At 38.6% G+C, this 24854-nt stretch overlaps 1 protein-coding gene across 1 annotated transcript in view; it reads left to right on the plus strand.

Moving 5' to 3' along the window:
* Positions 1 to 24854, plus strand: part of SCN4B (sodium voltage-gated channel beta subunit 4) — a 112572-nt gene that overhangs the window by 73696 nt on the left and 14022 nt on the right. The window contains exon 4 of the mRNA XM_044080871.1: positions 22697 to 22826. Coding sequence (XP_043936806.1) covers positions 22697 to 22826 — 130 coding nt within the window. The remainder of the gene's footprint in view (positions 1 to 22696; positions 22827 to 24854) is intronic.

The raw sequence follows: 24854 nt of genomic DNA on the forward strand, positions 1-24854 counted from the left end.
AGCTGACTGAGCAAACAACCGGAGAGTAAGTTACTCTCAATGACAAACAGACCACCCCAATCGACAGTTATAGCCACCTTGTCAGGCTCACCTCATCTGATTATGAGAAAAGAATAACACCTCTCAGGCTCTTAGTGCAAGAATCAGGGGAAAAGGCCAAAATCTGGGGACAGATTTTAAACACTGCTCTTATGTCAATTTCATAGAATAACAGCTTTAATTTTGGCATACATTTTCTGAAGGATAGCAAATCTGAAAAGTCAGATATCTGTCATCATTTGGAAACCACATTTCTCAGTGACATGCCAGAAAAATACAACTTTTATGAGGCACAGATCAACAGTATGAGGTGAAGTTAGGGGCTTTCTGCTAAATCAGTAATAGCTTCAACTTTGATTCACACAGTTGGTTAACAATAAATATTCCATTATATTTCCTACAAATGCACACTGGTTTTATAAAGCCAGACTTTAAAAAGAGCAAACAAGAAGACCAGTTGCTTTTATACACAGCCAACCCCCATTTATTTAATGGCCATAATATTCAATGGATTTACCACTCCAGAAATGCAATGCAAAGTTATGGACAGATTGTGAAATCCAGGACAGTTTCAAGTTTGTTTTATTCAAACAGTTGTCAGAAAATAAATATTCTTATTTCATATAAACGCACACTAGGTTTATAAAGCCACACATTAAAATGAGCAAACAAGTGAGTGAGTTGCTTTTATCCACAACCAACCCCTTCCATTCTTACATAGTTACTGCAGCCCACAGTGATTTGACAGAAAACAACGGATTTTTATGAGGAGCAGACTAAAAACATGAGGCAAATTCAGGAAGCAGTGCACGAACTTTCACACACAAGTGCCAGAGAGTAAATATTCCAACTTATTTTAAGCAAATAAACAGTATGACTTTCAAAAAGTTTATTTTTTTTCACAGCCAGCTGACAATCCTCCCTTATTTAGCGACTGGAGTTCTTAAAACTATATCTGGTTGATCGCCAGGATTAAAAAAAAAACTTTCTGCATGTTACTATGCTCTGCTACTGCACTTTCCAGCCAGCAGTCCACAACCCTCTACTACACTCTTTAATATATGTGTGTTTTCTGCTTGCTACTTTCCCAATGAATCATGGGAAGACAAAAAAAAAAAAAAAACCTGCTGGACTTTCAGTAGAATTGCCACAGACCATTTGTTTTATTTATTTTTAAATAGAGAAACACTTCTTTACTTAAAATGTAAAGAACCCCATAGTGAACAGCATTACTGGTCCATGTTGTGCATGCGCAAATGGTAGGAACTGATACCTCCTCCTTGGCTATTACATGTAAGCAGAGCATAGATACTGAACTCTTGCCAAAGCTCCTGTGTAATCTGATGTTAGATTAGAATGCTGGTGACCTCACCAGTCCATTTCTGTAGCTCTAAGAATATTACATCTGTAGTATAGTTTCATAGCCATTGCCACTGTAACTTTCTGACAGATTCATTCTGTCCTTCTTTTTGGTGAAAAGGACTGCCCTCCCCTTAACCCCCCCAAAGTAATTTTTGTATTAAGTGGGATGGGGGTAAAGGATTAATGGAACTAGCGAACAATCTGTTACCTTCACTGTTTAAAAAAAAAAAAAAAAAAAAAAAAGCCATCATAGTTTAATGTGCAGCCCCTGGGATTTGGAATTCTGTGTCCCACACTTCCACATTGAAGGGTATGGAACACATTCATTATTAAGAATATATATATAATATATGCGCACACACATTATAAATGTCTAGGGTAAATAATAATGAATAATACAAAATCATATTAATATATCAAAAAATCTTTTTTTTTTTTAAACATAAAGAAATAATTACTCACCATGCAGTGAGGGTTGTAAGCCAGCAGCCAGCCAGTAAGTATTGCTAGTTAAAGCCATTAATAATTGTTCCCATTTTGCCCATTTGTTCCACATTGGGTGAAACAGAGCTCTACATTTTGAGGACAGAGCAAAGTGACATTCTACATTTTGGAGATGGAAGAGTGAGAGTTATGCTGTCATCTGTCCATGATTTTGCTGATCTTTCCTGATATTTTTTCTTGCCTCATAGTTTTGCTTTTCCCTGAAAAATATTTTCTTATAAAATCAGAGGAATATTGTTAGTCAGTAATGATAGAGGCATTATATAAACTTAACAAAACATTTTGTAAATGAATAAAAAAAATAGTTCTCCTTTGCCTCCTGCAAATGTATTTATTTATTTTTAGCTTGTCCCTGATTCGTTAGCAAAGAAGTTCAGGGGTATGCACAAAAGTTAATTGTGTTTATATGAAACACATTACTTGGCTTCTTTAATGCAATAAAGAAGCCTGCTAATGTGCTAAATGAACACAATTAACTTTTAACTTAGTAAAACTTAATTTAACTTTTTTCATTATCTTAACAATAATGGTTATACCGCTTTGACTACTTCTTGTCTTCAGGCTGCAGCTACTCAGACATCCCAACTTTCACCTTAGTCTCCAGTTTGCTCTGAAGGTTTGGGAAGTTGGCATAATGGCTATGGTGTTTGCCTATTAGACACAAGGTGCAAGGTTTGATTCTCATATGAGATAATTGGCTAGGCTTAAAATGGCTCACAAGGGAGCCTAGTACTAATCTATGAACCTATAAGATACAGTCCGTAACGTTACTGTAATGACCACTGACCATGTTTTGTTCAAGATGAGAAGTTTTTATTCCTCTAATAACATTAGATGCCATACTTCAGGCTATCTTAACTTGTATTGCAGCCGCGTACTACAGGAAACACAACCATCTCAATAAACCAATGCTATCGGTGGCATTCAAACACTTTAAAATCTTTTCTTTTTTGAATAAAGTTAATGAGTTTAGTAGCAATTGTTGTCATGTTTGTTCTGCTGTAGTGGACCTCCCTAAAGTTGCAGGCCCCAGGTGGTTAACCGAATTGCTTTTACGGTAATCTGCCACTGTCTAGCAACTTTGTTGTTTTTTGCCACATTTTATCTCTAATTTCAGTTAATAGATGCAACGCATGACCACTGTCAATAATTGTTGTTTGTCTTTCGGCTTTTCCCGGTTAGGGGTCACCACAGCAGAATTCCGGTCCGCTAATGATTGGCAGTTGGTTTTTATGGTGTCGAGTTGCCAGCCCGACGCCCAACCTTCGACGAAGGCACGCCCATTCAATGCATGTCTTTCGAACGCCCACTCGACCGTGGGGAAGACATGCAGACTCCACACAGAAGACACTCCCAACCCAAGCCGAGAATCGAACGGGAGAACCTCTTGCTGTGAGGCAACGGCGCTACCACTCCACCACTGTCAATAATCATTTACCATAATCAATTCTCGTTCCTGTACTGTATTCAGAAGTAGTTAGTCTTGAAGTGTGTAGCCTTTTCCACTGCAATATCATTTTGAAAATTATTTAAAATGCATGCTAGTTCTGTGACAGTATGCCTTTCTGCACACATGACTAAAAAACAAAATACCACTCACTGACAATGCACAAACTCAGTTTAATTTAGCACTTTAGTCTGCTATACAACTAGACTTCTTCAGAAGAAGTCTAGTTATGTACCAGGCCAAAATAAGTTTGTGTCAGTGAATGGTGTTTCATTTTTGCTTTTGAGTTTTCCACACCAAACCAGATTCCTACATAGGTTCATAGGTTGGTACTAGGCTATCAGCCCTAAGGCCTATGCAAGCCTAGCCATAACAATTCCCTGGAAATTTCTTCCCACAAAATTTACTTCTCTGGGCCCCTGTCAAGCAGTGCGACTGACATGATCCCCGGGGTGAATTTCCTATCTCCCATCCAATCATCAAGGTTCCTTTTGAAGAGGGCCAATGAAGTGCTCTGCTTGACATGTATGGGCATTCTATTCCAGAGTATGAGGAGTCTCTGGGTCAGGAACCTATCCCTCCAGCATGTTTTGTTCATTGTGATAAGGTTTAGATCCCTGGAGCGTGTGGCTCTGAGGGATTGGGATTTTAAGTGGAGCATGTCCAACAGCTCAGGGTTTGACATGGCCTTGTCTGTTAAGCAGAGATCGCCTCTGAGTAGACGATATGCCACAGAGTATAGCTGGAGTTTATTTAGATGGTCAGCATATGGCATCTGCTTTAGGCCTGTGATTCTTTTAGTGAGGTATTTCTGTGGCCTTTCCAGCTGTTGCAGATATCTTGTGAGGTACATACCAAATGGGGCATTATACTCTATAATGGGTCTAATGAGGGATGAGTACAGTGGGACAATGACCTCTTTTTTTCTGGATGAAAAGCCCTTAGTGATGAGGTGTGCCACATAGAAGGATTTCCTGACTGTTGTGGTGATGTGGTTATCGAAAGTGAGACCACTGTCCACTTGTGTCCCTAAGTCTCTCATCACACTTTTGATGTTTAGTGTCCTGCCTCCTATGTGGTAGTTCATGGGTACATGTTTTTTTCCAAAGGGGATAACTATACATTTCTTGGCATTAAGCTTGAGTCCATGGCTCTGGCACCAGGCATTTGTTTCTGTAAGGCCCTTTTGTAGAATATCCACATCATTTGGGGATTCTATAATGGCTCCCAGTTTGCAGTCATCTGCAAACTTTTAGCCAGAGTCCCTTAGTGTTGGCTTATACTTCAGAGAAGTAGATGCCAAACAAGAGTGGTTCCAGGACTGAACTCTGAGGTACTCCACTTGTCACTTGTCTGGGGCTGGATTCAGAGTCTGCTACTTTTACAGTCTGGGTTCTGTCAGTAAGCCAGTTGGCAACCCATCGAGTGACATAGGGATTTATGCCCAGCTTAGTAAGTTTATCTATGATTCCAGAGTGGGGGATGGTGTTGAAGGCCTTGGCGAGGTCCAGATAGGCTGTGTGGACTGCCTTACCCTCGTCCACAGCTCTGGAGACTGATTCGAAGAAGTCAATCAGATTCAGGAGACATACATTGTTTTTTGTATATATTTGTATTTATAACCTTTATTGTGATAGGTGTATTTACATTAACAAAATTTATCATTTCATTTGAGTAATTACATTTAAAATGTAAGACTCAATATTATGCTTGATAAAATTAATAAACTGAGGTAGTCCTCTCACAATAAAAAGACATTATCCTCAAACCTTTTATAAAATACATTCTGTTCAGTATACAAATTAGTATTGCATGTTACTGTGGACTTAAGTGTTTCCCATACTTATAGTATAAGATTAGCATACATACTTAACACAAGTGTACTCATGGACCATTCCTACAGTCTGGTGGAAAATTCAGTGAAGTGGGTGGTTGCACCATGTGGAAATACCAGTCATGGTAGACAGAAGCACAACTAAGGTGGAGGGAAGTGGATGGCTGGCCCATGTGTAAGCTGTTAGGGGACACTATCTGTAGATGCTGATAGCAGCTGTTAGGGGACACTGTCTGTAGATGCTTATAGCACCGGAGTACAGTAATGGCATTGAAATAAGTGCTGATAATGTATTTACTAAAGTGCTTATCATGTGGTGATTTAAACAACAACTTGCCTGTTTTGGAGCAGAATTTTTTTTTCTTGGTCTTCAACTTCAAGACGACTTTTTTTTTTTTTAGCTGGGGACATCAGATGACCATGTTGCAGTTTGGATGCTAGTTACTGGAACAACAGTTTCAGATCTAAATTTCAAACTTAAACGACTTCTAACTTAAAGTCAAAGTTGAGACAGTTCATCATTTATATTTCCACTAGCAGTAGGAACACTTACTGATAGTTCATCTTCGGTCGTGAAATATTTTGATATGTTAATAACTAAGTGCAATGATATTACCTTTTCTTCTTTCAACTACTCATGAGTTTTAGACTGGAGTAAGTTTTTCCTACCATATTTCTTCTGTTTGTTCCCTTCTCGTTGGTGTCTCAACCCTTTATTGAAATGTGACTTTTAATGAATGGAGAAGGGGTGGAAAATGCTTTAGCCAAAAGTTGCTTGTTGATGGATGCACAGATGGAATTATACTGTTTTGACAAGGACAAATGACTTTTTGTCTTTACTCAAGAACTTAGCATTCAAGTAACAATTTTCTTTCTTCATCATTTTTATAAAACTTTGAGAAAAAATAATAACCATCGCTCAGCTCTTTTTTGAGTAAGTCAACAATCACTTCCTAATAGACTGAAAAAATAAGAAATGCCATGTAGGTCCACTAAAAAAACACTCAAAGACATTGGAGCATGGATGGGATGTAATATCTTTTACTGGATCAGTATAGGTTTTGTAATTATTTGAATTATGAAGATGCTAATGTTAGATACAGTGCAGAATATCCATTTTGGTTAGAAAGGGAAATAAATCATTTATTTCCAACTGGCTAAAAAAGACTTAAAAACTGCCAGTGTGGAAAAAAGTGTGTGTGTGTGTGTGTGTGTGTGTGTGTGTGTGTGTGTGTGTGTGTGTGTGTGTGTATGTTCACAGCACAAGAGATTATTCTTACCTTCAAGCTGAAAATCTGCTTCTGTTCTGTCCATTAAATGTTTACTTAATTTGTTAACCTCCTCTGCTGTCTCCTATTTTTGGTTTACCTATTATCAATAGAAGCACCATTTTTTAATTTTATCATTCGCTGAAAGATAGACTCTGAAAAGAATGAGTCAAAAAATGTAAAAAAACTTTTGCTGGGAGGGCAAGCTCCCCTACAGCCCCAAATCATATATGCCAACTTCATGGTCACGCCATATTGGGGGAAATGGGGCCCCCATAAAAACTGCTGCACTGGCTCAAACAATACAATACAGTGCAGTAAAACTCGCCTCAACAATTAATTTTCAAAATGAAAGTCCTCATCAGAAGACCCATAAGCCCATTCATAGGTAAGCCCCTCTTTTTAATTTTCTTTTCTTTATACGTCTCTGACAAATAATTCACTTTTCTTTCCCTTATCTATGCCAGACAAGTAATCCTTCACCTTATTCAGTTTTCCTCTTGTCTTAAGTGTCATTCCAATATCTCACAAAAAATTTGAGTGGAACAATTTTCCTCCATTATAGTAGCAAGTGAGAGATGAACTTATTTCTTTGTAATCCTTACTATAAATCTTTTTAAATATCCACCCACTTGTCCTTATTTCATTACTCTAATCTCTCTGTTTTCTGTAACTTTTCAGATTTCTTTCTGTTTTGTCAGCTGATATAATTCTTCCACCCCTTCTATATTCTTATTTGTACCGGGTTACAGCTTCCACATGTTAAGACCACAAACTGAAGGAAAGAAAACTAAAGGAGGCAGTGTATCAATATTTATCAAGGATAAATACACCTACAGGTTGGTGAAACAGTATGATTCCCTGGAGATACTTCAAGTGCAGTTAACTGTTGGTAGGACACCTATTCAAGTCATTGCCAGCTACAGTACCCCTTCCATGAATCAGGACACCGACTCTGCCTTGGATCAACTTGAGATTATTAAGGTACATCCTAACATCATAGTTTTGGGTGACTTTAGCTACTCTAGCATTGACTGGGTGAATTACTCATGCTCAAACTCACTTGCCCAAAGGTTCCTTGACTTTGTCGTCTCCAGTGCTCTGGACCAGCCGGTTGATACCCCAACCAGAGGCACCAACATCCTGGACTTGGTGCTTACAAATATGGGAGACCACTGTAGCTCCCCCATTGTGAGTTTATCCATGGTGAGATCTGACCACAAATCAGTCTCATTTGAGGTAACTATTCACCTGACCCTCCCCTAGCAGCAACTAGACCAAAAAACTTCTCCAAAGCAGATTATAACGTCTTATGGGATAGTATAAATAGACAAAAGAACAGGACCAAAATCTTCCAGATAAATGTCTGGTTCACTATAGTAAACAGTCCATACAAAGCAAGTATAAATGAACCCAGGCAAAACAAATGGCAGCGTTACAATTCAAAAAGGTTTAATAACAAAAACAAGTACGTAAGCGCATTCACAGTGAATCCCAGTGCTTCCTCAGATGTTTAACTAACTAATGTAAAACATTTTGGTTTCATACTGAAGGTACCTGTGACACACAACATATCATTTATCTAGCTTATTGTGAAACGTGTTTTGCGTTTTACATAGGCAAGATAGACAGGAAGTTCAAGTTTAGGATTAGGGAGCATTTATATGATATTCAAAGACAAGTTACAATGGATGCTCTTGCCAAACATATTATGAATAATGTAGGCACACATAACTTTAAATTCATGATAGTGGAAATACTTGAATCAGTAACAGAATGGGGGACATCAGAAATCAAACAGAAGTCAATGAAACAAAGTGGATAGTTAAGTTAGGAGCTGATGTAGGCAAGGGACTTAATGACAAAGTTCCTATTAAGCCTATACTTAAAGCAAAGCCTCTTAGAAAATAAATGAATAAATAACATCTTTCTGTTCATTACCATTTTTATATGTGTTTTTATGAAATATTATTCATATCTGATTAATGTATGTTTGTTTGGAAGATATGTGTATGCCTTTAAGGGAGGTTTTATCTAATTGGTTTTCAACTGAGTTTTATTTAAACTGAAGCTGCAGTAGTGTTAGTTAAATGTCTGAGGAAGCAGTGTGATTCACTGTCTACGAGCTTACATACTTGTTTTTGTTATTAAACCTTTTTGAATTGGAACGCTGCTATTTGTTTTGCCTGGGTTAATTTATACTTGCTTTGGCTGGTATAAATAGCTTCATTGCACCTCTCCCCTCAGACAGAACTGGTTACTATGACAAGCTCTACACAATGCCCTATACAAGTATCTGTATAGCTGCATTGACTTGTCAGTACCTGTTAGGACCAAAACAATCTTTTGTAACAGGCTTTACAATAAAAGGAAGAAACTGCTGTCCACGAGTAAGAAGGAGCAGACTCTAAACTAGAGACACTCCCTCCTCAGCTTAAATAAGCAAATAAGACTTCTTGTGAAGTCCTCCAAGGCAAACTACGAATCCAAGTTAGCTTCCTCAACTAAGGACAACCATAAGGCGTTCTTTAGTTACATCCATAACCTAAAAAGTAAGGTTCAGATTTGCGCTGAACTGGTAGTTAATGGTAACACATACACTGAGCTGGTGGACATAGCTTACCTGCTAGCCAGCAGGTTTGGTGAAAATTTCACTCACCCATGTTACCACATGTACTTCATAACATCCCTACCACCTGTCCCCTACCTTATATCTCCAAAGAGCAGGTCATAGTCACCCTGTCTAAGGCCAAAAACACAGCATCAGTGGGACCTGATTACATCCCAGGCTGCATCCTACATGGGCTCAAACAAGAATTAGCATCACCATTAGCTACTCTCTTCAATCACAGTCTAAGCACTGGCTTTATCCCAGCTGAATGGAAAATGGCCACCGCTATCCCCCTGCACAAAGGTGGTGCTTCTACTGACCCTAGGAACTACAGATCTATTAGCCTGACTAGCCATCTGCAAGGCCATGGAGGGAATCATCATGGACTTTATCAACAAAGATATATGTAATATCTAAACTTTAGATCCTACCTAGTTTGGATTTGTCAAGGGAAGATAATGCTTGTTAAACCTGGTGGACTTTGAGACAGTCACAAGGGCCCTGGACAAGGGGAAATCTGTGCATACAGCTTACCTAGATCTGGTCAAGGCATCTGACACTATACCTCACTCAGGTATCATGGACAAACTCTCCCAGCTAGACATCAACCCTTATATCATAATGTGGGTTGCAAACTGGATCTCTAATAGAACCCATACTGTCAAAATAGGGGAATCCACCTCCAACAGCCGACCCATTACCAGTGGTGTTCCACAGGGACAGGTCCTGGGGCCTCTACTGTTTGGAATCTATTTCTCCAAAGTACAAGCTAAAACAAAGGGACTGTGGCTGACAAACTTTGCTGATGACTGCAAACTGGATGTGGTCATAAAATCTCCAAACAATGTCAACATCCTTCAAGAAGGTCTTACGCATTTGGCACCAAAGTCATGGCCTCAAACTCAATGAAAAAATTATGTGTTATCATCCCTTTTGACAAGAGCGATGTTCCTGCAAATTACCACATCAAAGGCAATACCTTACGTATGTACTCACTGGTGAGAGATCTGGTCATTCAGGTTGACAGCAACCTTGCCTTTGATCACCATGTCCCCAGAGTTGTAAGAAGGGGATTCTATATGGCTCACCCCATAAGTAAGGGCACGGCCTCAAGAAAAAGTGAAGTTATCACCTCCCTGTATTCCCTCATTAGGCCAATAATTGAAAAATAATGCCCCTTTTGGCATGTACCTTTCAAAGCACCTGTAGCAACTGGAGAGACCACAAAGGTTACTCACAAAGAAAATTCAAGGTCTGCAGCAGCTATCCTATATGGATTGGCTGAAATCACTGTCATTTTATTCTGTTTCATACAGACTACTCAGAGACGATCTCTGCCTTGCATATAAGGTGATCTCTGACCCCACTTTATTGGAAATGCTACACAGCCGCAAGTCAAATGGCACATGAGTTACTCGCTCTAAAGACCTTAAACTGGTATGTGACATCAGTAGAACCTGCTGGAGGGACAGATTTGTCTCCCAGAGGTTACCACACCTTTGGAATAGACTCCCACTTCACATGAAACAGAGCACCTCATTGGCCCTCTTCAAATCCAGTCTGGACGATTGGATGGGTAACCTTAAATTCATCCCAGGGGTTCCACCTGTGTCCCTCTTGGACAGGGGCAATAGGTACTAATCATGGTAACAAGGGTAAAATTTGGCTAGGCTTGTAATGGTCCTTAGGCCATTAGCCTAGTAACTTCCTATGATCATATTCTCTACATTCTGTATAATTTTTAACCAAAAATCATATTTCACTCTCATTTTTTGTTTAAAACTATTCTCCTTAATTTACAAGATCACACAAATCTCTTATGTATAAATGATCCCACCCCCACACTATCTCAGAAATGTCTCAATGTCTTCCATGTTCATAAATTCCATATCATATCTTTTAATATCTTTTCCAACTTGCAAGTTAATCTTATGTGCTTGACAGCTATGAAACAATGATCTTTGTTCATAAAATCCTACTCCCTAATTTCAGCTGTTTCAGTCTACATGCTGCATATAATCAGTCTTGGTAGTCAAATCGCTGCTTCTATAGTTCCTCTCCTTTTGTTGATTTACTATTAAGCCTGTCCTTTAAATAATTTCCTTTAACTTCTAGTTACTGCATCTGCTGTTTTTTTCCTTTTTTACTTTCTAAATGTCAATTAAAATCCTCTCCAAATAGGACTCTGAATTAAACAGTAAGTATTTGTGTAATTCCCCAAAATCTCTACTCCTGATTTGTTCTTAGTTGTGTAAATGCAGCATATTGTAGTATGAGCACGTTTAAATAAGCAGTCAGATTAGAATTGCACTGGGGATAATCACAGTGTAGCTTTTAGTATATTACAATTTCCCCTTCTTTCTGAAACATAATGATCATCCCCAGAACATTTATCTGTGTACAAGAACCAATCTACTTTCCCTTCCATATAGAATATTAAACTTCTTTCTTTTAATTTTAAGCACTAACCTCATGTCTTCAAATTTACACAGGCAACTGAAACAAGATGTGGGATTTTGTAATATAATATACCTACTTAGTACTTTTTAGTATTTTCATAGTACTGTTGATCTATTTTTATTTATTTATACTTTGTTGACTGGATTAATCCCACTAAGCCAGTGTTACCCTTTTCAGGGGAGACCTGAGGTAATATTCAATACTGACTAGGAGCAATTTTGCCAGAGCACAGAAGAGCTTCCCCTAATCTTTTTTTACAAGTGTCATGGGATCTTTTACATCCACCTGAGCTACCACAAACTGTGGTAGGTGAGGCCTCCATTTAACATCTCATCCAAAGGACAGCACACCCTGGAGTACAGCACCCTCCATACGCTGCACTGCACTGTTAGTTTTGATAAATTAATCTATGCACTTGCTGGGGGAGTAGAACCACAGCCTTGAGGTTAAGCATTTTAAAGTAATTTTTAGATTATATATGTAACATTTTTAATTTTCTTTTCTAGAACTTAATGATTTCCCAGTGGGACCACCAAATTCTTCTTGTTTAGCATTGTCATCTTTTCCATCTTCTGAATTTTTTGTATCTGTTGCTGAATCATCCTTTTATCCCATTTCTCCATTATTAATATCATGCATGTTGTCCATGGTTGTTTTAGTAACTTCACTATTAAGTCTCATCATTAATGGCATTGTCCTGTGTCTCTTTACATACTGCTGGGCAGTCCACCCTGACATGCTCTGTTTTCTTATACTTTCTTGCCTTCAGTCGCACAGTTGATTTCTAACATGCACCCTGTCATCACATATGTTAGAAGATCTCTGTAAATGATATTTCAAGAGGTGCCCCATTTCTCCACAGAAATAAACCTTAAAGCTCAGCTCCATGGCATAGAGGGATAAAGCCCTGATTATGACCCAGAAGACCCAAGTTCAGACAGTGGCTTGAGAGCTGCAGGAGCCAAGTTGGGGGGGGGGGTAGACATTAATGGCTAATGTCTACTCATCCATCCTGGTGGAAAACAGTGGTGGTCCATTTGGCTGTTTTCCACCAGCAAATGGAGGCTTGTGGGCAATAAAGTGCAACCATAAACTGGGAATGTGGGTCTGGCAATCCCAAGCTGGTGATGGTAGCTTTCATTCTTAGGCAGAAGCATAGGAGGTAGTGATATGAGAGGGTATGTCAGCCCCTAAGAGGTGGGTGATATGGAATACAAATACCCCATATCTTGCTTCTTTAATGTTAAGGGTTGCTTAAAAAGAGGAGTGCAATGTAGTTCTCGGCCTTGAGACAGTAAAGGTCCCTCCTGAATCATGGATGGCTCCAGTCTGGGTGGGAGGGGGGAGTGATTCCAGATGCTTAGGTTTTTAAGGTGAAGACCCATCTTCTTTGACAGCAGCAGATGCTTGGATGCAGATATGGCACCAACTCCCCCCTTGACTGGATGGATGATAATCCCCTCCAACTGGCTCTTGCTTGGTGCTGGTGGGGCCCCAAGTGTCAGGATTAGGTGGGCTAAAGACCTGCTGAAGGGGTGGAAGATATTCACCATGCAAAGAAATATAAAACAATTGGAAAAACAAAAGATAATGGTCAATTTATTTTAAACAAGAAGCATCTTTTTTGAATTCTCATTTATGATGTAGGCAATCACACATTAAGAAAACAAACCATATGGATATATTTTCAGTTGCAAGTATTATGCATCACTAATAATTGTCTGTACAGTCATTTTCAGCCACACATGACATACCTCATTCAATTCCTGCCTTCCCTTAAACCTCTTTCCTTCTCCAAAACATTCTGCATCTATAGTTCCCACAGTTCCCATTTTTTTCTATGTAATTTGCTCCTACCCCTTTCAAAATATCCCATTTCCAGTTGTTGTATCTCTGTTACTATATTCACTTCTTATAGTATAGTTGGGTTAGACTTTAATTTCCATTTTCTAGTAACTGCTTTTTTAGACAACATCATAATTAGACTCAGCAAGGCCTTACTATGTCTAGGCAATTAAGATTCTGTATCATATCTCAAAAACATAATTTCCTTTGTTATACCAATTTGCTCACCCAGTATTTTTGATAAACTAGTCTGTAGGGAATTGTTAGTTTTCCAACTCATTACACTCCCAAAATATGTTCCCAATTAAGTGTTCCAACTCATTACACTCCCAAAAATATGCTCCCCGTTATCTCTTTCTTCCCCACCACACCTCCAACATTTTCAATCTTCCTGAGAAAAAATTCTTTGGAGTCTACTTGAGGTATAAAAATACCTATGTAAACACTTCCAGGCAAAGATCCTAAATCTTCTAGACTTTGTTGCACATTTGGGAGTCATACATATATCTCCCATTGTTTCTTTGTGAATTGATTATTCAGTCTCTTTTCCCCTCCTCTGGTTGATTATTATAGTTATCATGCAATATTTTATATGCTCTACTAATTATCCCTTTTTTAACTGCAGCTTCTGTTCTAGATTCTACTAAAAACTCCACCAGTGCTGGTCTTTCACTTAGGATCTCCCTGTTCCTTTCTCTTTGCCTATACTCTGATATCAATCCTTGATAGGGAAGGCAATCACTAGCCTGCAGTCCAGATTAATTCTTGGCCTCTTCCCATTTTATTACCTTTCTCTCTTTAATTATTTGCTCCCAATACCTTGGTTCCTTTGCCAGTTTTCTTCAGTAAATTCCAGACCCCTCTTGCCTATTGCCTGTATCCCTAATTGCAGTCACCTTTATTGTCAGAATCTTCTTTCTCCATCCCTGAGTTGGCTTAGTTCTTAGAATACTTTCTGCTACTTTATGGATATAATATTCTGTATGGTTACTGTTATTCTTCTTAAGAATCTGCATGCAAAATCCAAGCCTCTCCTTGTATCTTGGGCTTTCTCCTTTTTCATTATCATCCCATTTTCACTTTGAATTATAGATTTCTAATTGTGCTATGTATAGGAGCCTTAACTGTGAAGCTTTGAAATACCCTTTCAAGTCAGGTAATCCCAAACCATCTAGTTTTGTTGGAAAGATCAGCTTATCCTACTTGACTTTTGCCGTCTTCCCCTTCCAGATAAAATCCTTCAACTCTTTATTAATTGCTATCCAGAACTTCTCTGGTTGACAAAAATATACCTGACCTGTGTATAAAACCAGAGACTAAAATATTTTCAATGTTTGTATATTGCTATCCATATCCATAAAACAGAGTTTGCAATATCCTTAGCTGTCATAACAGAATCCTTTTTAATCCATACTCCTATGTACTTAATCTTATCATAACCCCATAAATATGGGTAAATCATGTGTGGGTACATAGTTTACAGCTATTGCCTTTGTTTTATCTTCATTAATGTTGAATCCCAAAAAGACTTGAAACTGTCTCAAAATGTTCCACAACACTGAAAATGTCCTTTTCTGGTTTTATCAGGTAGAAAATATCGTCGGCAAATAAAGCCAACTTTCCTTGATTACCATACCAACTATGTCCTTGAATTTCTGAGTTCCTTATTTTCTTTGCCAGTGTTTCTAAATATAAAGTAAATAAAGGGGAAAGAGGACACCCCTGCCTGGTTCCTCTGCTCAAACAGATCTTATCAGAGAGGAACACACTCAATCTAATTTTCACCTCCAATCCCTGATATATCCTCCTAATCAACCTTATAATTTTATTAGGGTACACAATTGCTTCCATTACCCTACTCATAAAACCCATCTTACTCTATTGAATGCTTTCTCTGAATCAATACCCACAAACAACAGTGGTATTTTCTTACATTCTGCTTCCCTCTGGATCATTCCTTGTTCTATTAATGTTGTCAAATGTTTGCCTCCCCACAACAAAACCACACTGATCCATATCTATCAATTTTGGCATCACCTTTGCCATTCTTTTAGCCATTATACACATAAACACTTTATAATCATGGTTTAAAATTGAAATGAGCCTGTATGAAGCTGCATCTGTTGGGTCTTTACCATATTTAAGTATTACAGCCACCACTGCTTTCTTCCAGGATGCTGGTACTTCTCCTTTTAAAATGCTGTTAAACAAAACCTTCTAGATCTTTATCATATTCTCCCTCCTACATTCCCATCTTCCACAGGAATACCATCTATTCCTGGACACTTTCCTGTAGATTGGTTATACATCACCATTTTTATCTCATCTCCTCCTGGCATAACTGTTAGTAATTGAGCCTTGTCTACCTCTAACCTTGGCATATTTCATTCTTCCATAAACTAACATTTTCTAGATTTCCATATTTCTTTGCTTTATACAAATTTTCATAAAATATCGGACATATTTCTAGTACCTCTACAGGATCTCTAGTTATTTTCCTTGTTATAGGCTCCCTAAGCTTGGTGACAACCCTTTCTACTTTCTCTTGCCTGAGTCATGCTAAAAGTTTTTGTGCTTTGCAGTTATTATCAGAAAACAGTGCTTAACAGTCTTTCTAAACTCATGCATCTTATCATGATAATTCCTTATTTTCTGTTTAGCATTCTGCAATTGCTTCTCTTCTTGTTCTGTGAGATTTCCCCGATTCTGCAATAGTTTAACCGTTGTCAGTCTCTCTAAGTAATTCTTGCTGCTTCTTAACCATATCTATTTTTCTTTTATTTCCAGCCTATCTTTAAACTCCACTTTAATTTTATCCCACTGCCTAGCTATATTTTCAGAAGACATTTCTATATTCCGTAATAACTCTTGAATAATTTCCACTACCCATTCCTTAAATTCACCTCCTTTTAACAGACAGGTGGGGAAGCTCTAGTGTCTCATTTTAATTCCATTTTTACCCAGTTCTTTTATCTCTGTTACTATATTCTCTAGTTCTAGTATGGCTGGTTTAGACCCCCCCCCCTTTTTTAGTAATTGCTTTTTTTGGCAGCCACCAGAATTAAACTCAGCAAGTCTTTACAATGTCTAGGCAATACTTCATCTGTATCATAGCTCAAAAAAAAAATTGCTGAGCCACACCAACCTGGCCACACAGCACCTCTGACAGAGCAGTCTGCAAGAAGCTCCCAAAGTCTGCCAACTCATTACACTCCCTAAAAACATGTTCCCAAGCACCCCTTCATCATACCTCCAAAACCCACAGTGCCCCTGTGGAAAACAATTCCTTGGAGACTGCCTGGGGGATAAAAATACCCATGCAAACACTTCCAAGCAAAGATATCAAATCCTTCAGACCCTGTTGCATACCAGGGAATAACACACATGTCCTCTCACTGCTTGTCTGTGAACTGCCCATCCAATCTCTCCTCCCAGTCCCCTCCATCCAACCCCTTCCCCCCAGTCATCATACAGCACTTTAAATGCCCCACTAACCATCCCTTTTTCCACAGTTGCCTCTGCTCTAGACACCACCAAAAACTTCACCAGTACTGATTTTTCACCCAGGATTTCCTCACGCACTCTGATAGCAATTCATGTTGGGAAGGCCATCTCTAGCCCGCAGACCAAATGAACCTGTGGCCTCCACCCATTTTACCACCACTCCCCCTCCAATCATCCTCTGTCAACACCTTGGTTCCCCTGACAGCCCCCTCTAGCAAATTCCAGCTCCTTCCACCTACCCCTACACCACCAACTGCAGTCATCCCCACTGGCAGAATCTCCCCTCTCCATTCCTGTGCTAGCCTAGTTCCCAGAATACCCCCTGACACTCTAAGAATACAGTATTCTGCATGGCCATTGTCACTCCCCCAAGAATCTGCATTCAAAATCCCAGTCCATCCCTACTTCCTGAGCTTCCGTCCTGCTCAACCACCATCACCCTCCACCCCAAATCACAGCTCCCTGCTTGTGCCTTGCACAGGAACCCCAACTCTGTAGCTCTGAAATACCCCCTCAAATTAGGCAATCCAAAAGTACTCTGTTTGAATGGAAGGACCAACCCATCCCACCCATTTCCTGCACTCTTCATCTCACAGACAAAATGCACCAACTCTTTACTAACTGCCATCCACAATTTCTCCTCTGGTTGACAAAAACACGCCCGACCTGTGCATAAAACTAAAGGGCCCAAAAACACCCTCACCACTTGCATCCCGCCATCCAGATCCATAAAACAGAGCTTCCAATCTCTCGGTCTTTGACTATCCCCTGTCTAGTCTCCTCAGATATATCCCCAACCACCACAACAGAATCCCTTTCAATTCATACTCATAAGTACTTCATTCCATCATTTTTCCACAAATATGGGCATTGCTGAACCAATTTGTCTGGGGGTAGACAGTTTATAGCTACTGCCTTTGTTTTATCTTCATTAATTTTGTATCCTGAAAAGTCTTGAAACTGTCTCAGAATGTTACACAACACTGAAATGTCCTTTTCTGGTTTTCTCAGATTTAAAATGATATCGTCTGTAAATAAAGCCAACTTTTCTTGATTACCATACCAATTATATCCTTGAATTTCTGAGTTCCTTATTTTCTTTGCCAGTGGTTCTGAATATAATGCAAATAACAAAGAGAAAAGAGGCACCCCTGCCTGGTCTTCTGCTCAACCAGAACTTATCAGTGAGGAACTCGCCCACTTTAATTGTTGCCTCTGATCCCTTATATATCCTCCTAATCAACCTTATTATTTTATCAGGGAATGCAAATGCTTCCATTGCCCTACTCATAAAATCCCAGCTTACTCTTTTGAATGCATCAGGACCCACTGACAGTAGTGGTATTTTTTTACATTCTGCTTCCCTTTGGATCATCATTGTTCTATTAACATTACCAAATATTTGCATCCCCTCCATAAAACCACATGGATCTATATCTCTCACTTCTGGCATCACCTTTGCCTTTCTTTTAGCCATTATAGACATAAACAGTTTACAGTCTTACAGTCATGGTTTAGAATTGAAATGGGCCTGTATGAAGCTGGATCTGATGGTTCTTCACCATCATTAGGTATTATAGACTGCACCCCTTTCTTCTAGGATGTTGGTACTTCTCCTCCTTTTAGAATACTATTAAATAAAACCTTCCAGATCCTCGTCCCTTTCTTCCCTCCTAGCTTCCAAACTTCCCCAGGAATACCATCTGTTCCTGGAGACTTTCCTGCAGATTGGCTATACGTTACCATTTTATTTCATCTCCTCCTATCCTGCTAGTCATAGAGCCTCATCTACCTCTAACATTGGGCATATTTAATTTTTCCATAAGCATTCCCGTTTGTACTTGATTTCTAATTTCTATGCTTTATACATGTTTTCATAAACCTAACTCTTATATTGATACAAATAAAGCATAGCTCCTTTTATTATTTGATGTTACACATTACTGGGCAAGTGACACATAGTCCATTCTTCATACTAGAATTGTATGTTACAAACCACAGTCCAGTCCAGAAATCATCCGAGTCCTTTAACTTTTCAGACACAGTAACTCTGTTATGCTACTTCAGAAAAGCATTCCTTAGTAAAGCCTCTGTAACATTAGTATATCTATAGCGCACCTTTTACTTGCATCTCGTGCCAAATGATTGCAGTGTAGAATGACACTTAACGGATGGTTCACTGCTTCTGTAAATGTAACCTGCCTTGAATGTAAAGCTTCTTCAGTCATCGGCACAACATAAATGAACTGTCACTCCCCAAATTAATCAAAACATGGATTTAAAAAAGGGGCACAGAGAGTACACCAATGGGTTTAACATATTTAACCACTGTGGAGTACTGCATCTAGATGTTAAAACTCTGTGCCTTTTCCTGGCCTCTCTCACTGCTTCTGCATACAGGGTAGGTAGGCTGCCTGATGGAGGTATCCTGCAGGGAGTGGTGTGCCCACTTCAGTGGTGCTCATACCCTCACATCTTCTAATTAATGCACAGATGCTTCAGTTCCATTCATCTCCTCATTCTACAGATCCTTTCTGGCATATTCCATTATCTGGCTGCCAGAAAGAGCTGAACTGCCCTCCAAACCTTTGTCAAGTTCCTGAATATAACATCGTGTAAACTGTCTGGCTACAGCTCTGAATCTTTAGTATTTTAACACAGCATTTGTATTACCACAGTGACTTTCACCCCCCACTCTCCTCCCTCTCTGCCATGAGGACCCCCTTCTCCTCCTCTCCTCAACATGAGGAAACATTAGGAGAAATTAAATTTCCCCTTGGCAGTATGAATACTCCTTGGATATTCCCTGAAAATACGCTATGCCTAGTAGGACTAGCCCAGTCAACATAAAGTGAATGGATAAAGAAAGAAGTGAAGACTGAAAGCTAGCCTATATGTGCTGAGGCTGCTTCTGTAATGGATAAAATGAACTTGAGATAAGTGAGCAGCACAGTTCTGCTGTAAAGTGATATTTTTCTGAAAACCTATAGAAGAGAATATATTAAATAGTGGGGTTTATAATATGAAAGTTGTTTTAAGGAGCAAAAGGGAAACATTATTTTAGATATTAATTAAAATAGCAGACTGTGTTTGATGGGGAGGCGGGGGGAGAAATGTAATTATTCTTGGGAGAAATAAATCACATACATGACAAAACTGAAACTCTAAAAAAAAATGGTCATCAGATATGATATTATAAAGAAGAACTGTAAGGTAGAAGGAGTCCCACCTAGTGCTTGTGATATAATAAATGATGGGTATATATTATAAAACCGAAAACCCGTTTGAGTGAATACCACAACAGCGACACATATAGCCTGAACCTCAAATATGCCGAACCCCCTAAACCGCGAAATTTAAAATCTCCAATCATCAAAGTCGGTCAACCCCACCGCGTGCTACATACTAGGAACCCAAACATAATAAATAAAACAAATACATATACTAACCAAACCCTACTTCTAACCCTACACTAAACCTTACATTCATTACCTATCTATGCACTTACCTTAACCTGCACCGTAATCCTAAGGTCCGTAACTATCGCACACTTACCTTACGGAGCTATACCACAGACGGGCCAACCATGACAGTTCGACATTTCGAATTTTGCGGTTTTGGACATTCACCGTTTCCATAGTTCGCGCAATATGTGTTGCTCTTTTCCAATTCGCTCAAACGGATCTTCGGGCTTCTAATATAGCAGGTAGCTTAAGCAGGTTTCCTATTCTAGGAAAGTTAACAGATTCAGGCATTCCTGTTCAGCTATTAATGCTAAATGTCATGGACAATGCACCACTGAATAAGAAGCAAAGTAAACTAAACATTGGACTACAGAAATATAAATATATATGCATGCACGCAGTTTGAAAGGCTTGACTAAAATAATCAAGCCAAAGTTTATGGTATGCTATTCCAGCAAAACTAACATTAAAGGGTGGTATATTGTGGGGGTCAGAATCATATTTCCCCAGAAGGTCTTTCTGTAATAGTGCAAATGTTTCATGAAGCTCATCTTGGAATGTTCCAATTAAAAAAATGTCTAGATCATATTTATAGTGCTTGGAATAGATCAGGATGTGTTACAGGAAGTAAAGATGAGTGAACACAAAACACACAGGAATTCACAAATACACCTTTATACTCCTGGGAATGGCCTGAAAAGACATGGCTTACACTACACATAGCCAGTTTTGGCCTTATTCTTGGGACCGTTTCTAGTTTTGATTATGTTTGTTCAAAGTAAATAGATGTGTATGCCTTGCTTCATCAAACTACCTGCAAAGAGAGCTGTACAGACTTTAAAAGAAAATTCAGGGTGAGACACGGAAATGAAACTGGTGTGGTTCTTCTTCAAGTACCAGATTATTATGATCCTAAATACATTCCCGCAGTCAGTGAGAGTTGTTTGTGGTATGATCCTAAATAGATTCCTGCAGTCACTGAGAGTTGTTTGAAATCTAGGTTTCATAATGTAATCATTGCTTATATTTCAATTTATTTTTTCTGGGAAAAGACATGTTGATCAATTGAAGCAGGACTCATAGAGAGAAAATGAGTCTGTAAACCTGAAAAAGAGAAATGTTTGATGACAGGTGCAGAGGTTCCAACATGTTTCCCACCAGACACACCTGTTCTTCCTATTGCAGCTAGATCATCTGGCACCCTGGGGAGACCTCAGGAAAAAAGCAAACAAAAACTCATGAGCTCACAGAACTCAAAACTGAAAAACTATAGTAAACAGTCAACAGTGAAGTGTAGCAAAGACCTTAAGCAAGTGAATAGCTACAGTTACAATAAGCATTTTCCAAGCTATGAAACAATGCACACTGTGTTTGCTACTGTTTTTTGTCCCTTGATGTTTGTTTGTTTGTGTCTTTCGGCTTTTCCCGGTTAGGGGTCGCCACAGCGGAACTCCGGTCTGCTAATGATTGGCAGTTGATTTTTATGTACCGGCTTGCCAGGCCTGATGCATAACCTTCAACGAAGGTACGCCCATTCACACATCTCCACGCAGAAGACGCTCTAGCTGAGAATCGAACCGGACAGCGTCTTACTGTGAGGCGACAACGCTATGGTATAACAAGATGCACACTATCACACTTGCTTAAGAGACACTGGCATTTTTTAATTTTTTTTTCTCTCTGCATTTTGGTAACCAGCAGTCTTCTACTGGAGCACTGGGTTCTCAGATAATCTGTCGTGGAGCTCAGCACTTCAGGGCCAGATCTAGAGATTTGAGGGTTACTTGTTATACTCTGCTTCATTTCTTGCTTGTATCCATACTGTAATGCACACATTTTGTACAGTTAACCACTAAGATGCTTTCTTTTTCCCACAGAACAGAGGCCAGGTGAAGCTGCAGCATTACTGCCCTCATGGGGAGAACTGGTATTAGTGTGATTCAAGTGTGCCATTGACATTGCATAATCAAAACATATTTTGGTTGGTTTGAGAATCAATATGGGGAAAAAAACTGTACAGACTGGGAATGGATAATGCATATAGACTGTGGCACGAGCGTCAGTCCAGACATTCCACAGTTAGTCAAGCTTTATTGCATTAGTCAAATGGGGAAATAATTGCCTTACTTCATTATCATATTGTACCTTAGTTGGGTGGAGTGGATGGATGCAGTTAATCCTGGAAAGAGCGGGTGACTAACTGGGGTAACCTAAATACTTTGTGCTGCCATGCTTCTGCATGAGTGTGTATAAATCTGGTTGCACTAATTACCCCTTTCAGTCTTGACTGTGAAAGTTATGTGTTTGATACTGATACATGTCCTGCTTCTCATTTGTCTTTGTCTCCAAATGTTCTAGTGACAACGAAGGATAACACACTGACCATCATGATCGCTATGTGCGTGGGTGGGGTGATCGGTCTCCTCATTGTCATCATGGCCTTGAAAGCCCTTATACTTTGCATTATCAACAAAGTAACTGAAAAGAAGTGAGTATTTAAACACTACAGCACTTGCCTTATATTGATTTATTTGTGTATGAATTGGTATGGTAGCCCTTGTCAGCTATTCACTTTCATTGGGACTTTGTTGTAAGAAATACAGGTAAGCTGATGACTTGCGGAATTAAACTTTAGCTATTGATATTTTTTCTCCTTTTTATGCAAGTAGTAGAATTAATCAATTTTTTCAGTCTTAGGATTAAATTCAACAAACATTTTATAAAAATATGTTTAAGCAGGAAAAATACAAAAAACATTTTTAAAGGAAAGTGCACAGTCACATTTCCTTCATTAATCATGAGTGTTCCTCTTGTGAGAGTACCTGTGATTACAAAAATCTACAGTTCCATAAGAGTGTCTAATTCACAAGTAATATAGTCTTAGTGATTTATTTATGCCAGAGGTGAAAGGTATACTATATCACTTAAACAGTGTAACTTCTGCCATTAAAAAAATCATAACTGTATGTAATAATTTCATAATAAGCCCTAGCTTACATATGAATATATAATTACGCCAACAGGAAACTATCAGCTCTTTTTGGTTTGTTCATGTGTTGCAGCTAGCCCCTTTCATTTCCAATTTTAATCAATATATTCTGTGCTAATTTAAATCTATCTACTTTTCTGTCCTGAGCTCAAAAATCTTTTCTGCTGTACTTTCTACCACTCTTTCAGTTAAATAATTTCAGATATGCTTCTAAATCTAGTTCCAAACATCTGCTGCCAATAATCTCTTCTCCCTCTTTCCTTCGAAGTTATAGTTACTGCATCCTTTTCTGTCGCTAATCGTTGTGCCCGTATTATGTCCCTGCTCTCTTCTAATGTAAAACTTTTATTTCAGAACTAACATTCACAGGTAACTTATCAAATCTCCTGTACTTATAATTTGCCCTGATAAGTTAGTTCCTAGTCCATCATTCTCACTGTGTTTATCCTATAACACTAGTTTGTCTTACCTGTAGCTTTGCTACTTGTGCTTATATTAAGTCATTGTCATTTCCTATTCTTATATTGTAAATGTAACTTGCTCTCATCATGTATTGCTTTTATGTCACTGTTATTTCCTATTCTTATATTGTAAATGTAACTTGCTCTCATCATGTATTGCTTTTATGTTGGAGCTTTTCTCCCCGGGCCTCTACTGAAAAGGGATATGTATCCAGCTGGACTAGCCCAGTCAACAAATGTAAAATAAATAAATAAATAAATACTGCATATTCTGATCAAATTATATTAGACTTATTATACCATTTCCTAAGAAAGTACTCTCATCCTCAACATATGACTTTCATCCAATTTGTCCACTAACAAAAATGTTCATATATCAACAACTATATGAATACCTACACAAATACAGACTTTTCATTGACCTGCAGCATGGATTCAGAACAGCTTGTAATACATTAATCGCTCGCTCACTCTCGCTCATGCTCTCTCTCTTATATATATATATATATATATATATATATATATATATAAGTTTGAAATAGCGAATTTCAAAATTTTGAGACCATATAGCCGAAACCCCAAACTACTGAAAGACCAGAAGTGCGAATTTCAAAATCCCGACTATTGGGAGTTTGAAATTTGCTTCTAATGTTGACTCTGATGGAAGGGCAGGTAAGTATTTCTGTTTAACTGTGTTGGTTAGAGGTTTAGTGTGTAAGTGTGTGTTGTGAGTGTGATGTGTGTGTGCGAGAGGGATGTATGCGTGTGGTGGTGTATTCATGTGTTTGGGTAGTGCAACCTTGGAGTTAGAATATTTAAGTAGGGGGGTAGGTGTCTGTAGGTTAGGTTTGTGTGTTTGTGTTTTGGGGGAAGGTGTGTGTATGTGTCTGTGTGTGGTGTATGTTGTGTGTAGTTTTTGGTAGTTTGAATTTCGTGGTTTTGGTTTTTCAGTATTGTAGTGTTTTGGGTGTTTGGTCTCGAGATTTTGGGCATCGGTAGAGTGAGTGTTTGGTATTTAGTAGTGGTTTTATATATATATATATATATATATATATATATATATATA

The sequence above is a fragment of the Protopterus annectens genome, chromosome 8.part0 (genome assembly GCF_019279795.1).
Source record: "Protopterus annectens isolate FY-2018-M chromosome 8.part0, PAN1.0, whole genome shotgun sequence".
Lineage (NCBI taxonomy): Eukaryota > Metazoa > Chordata > Ceratodontiformes > Protopteridae > Protopterus > Protopterus annectens.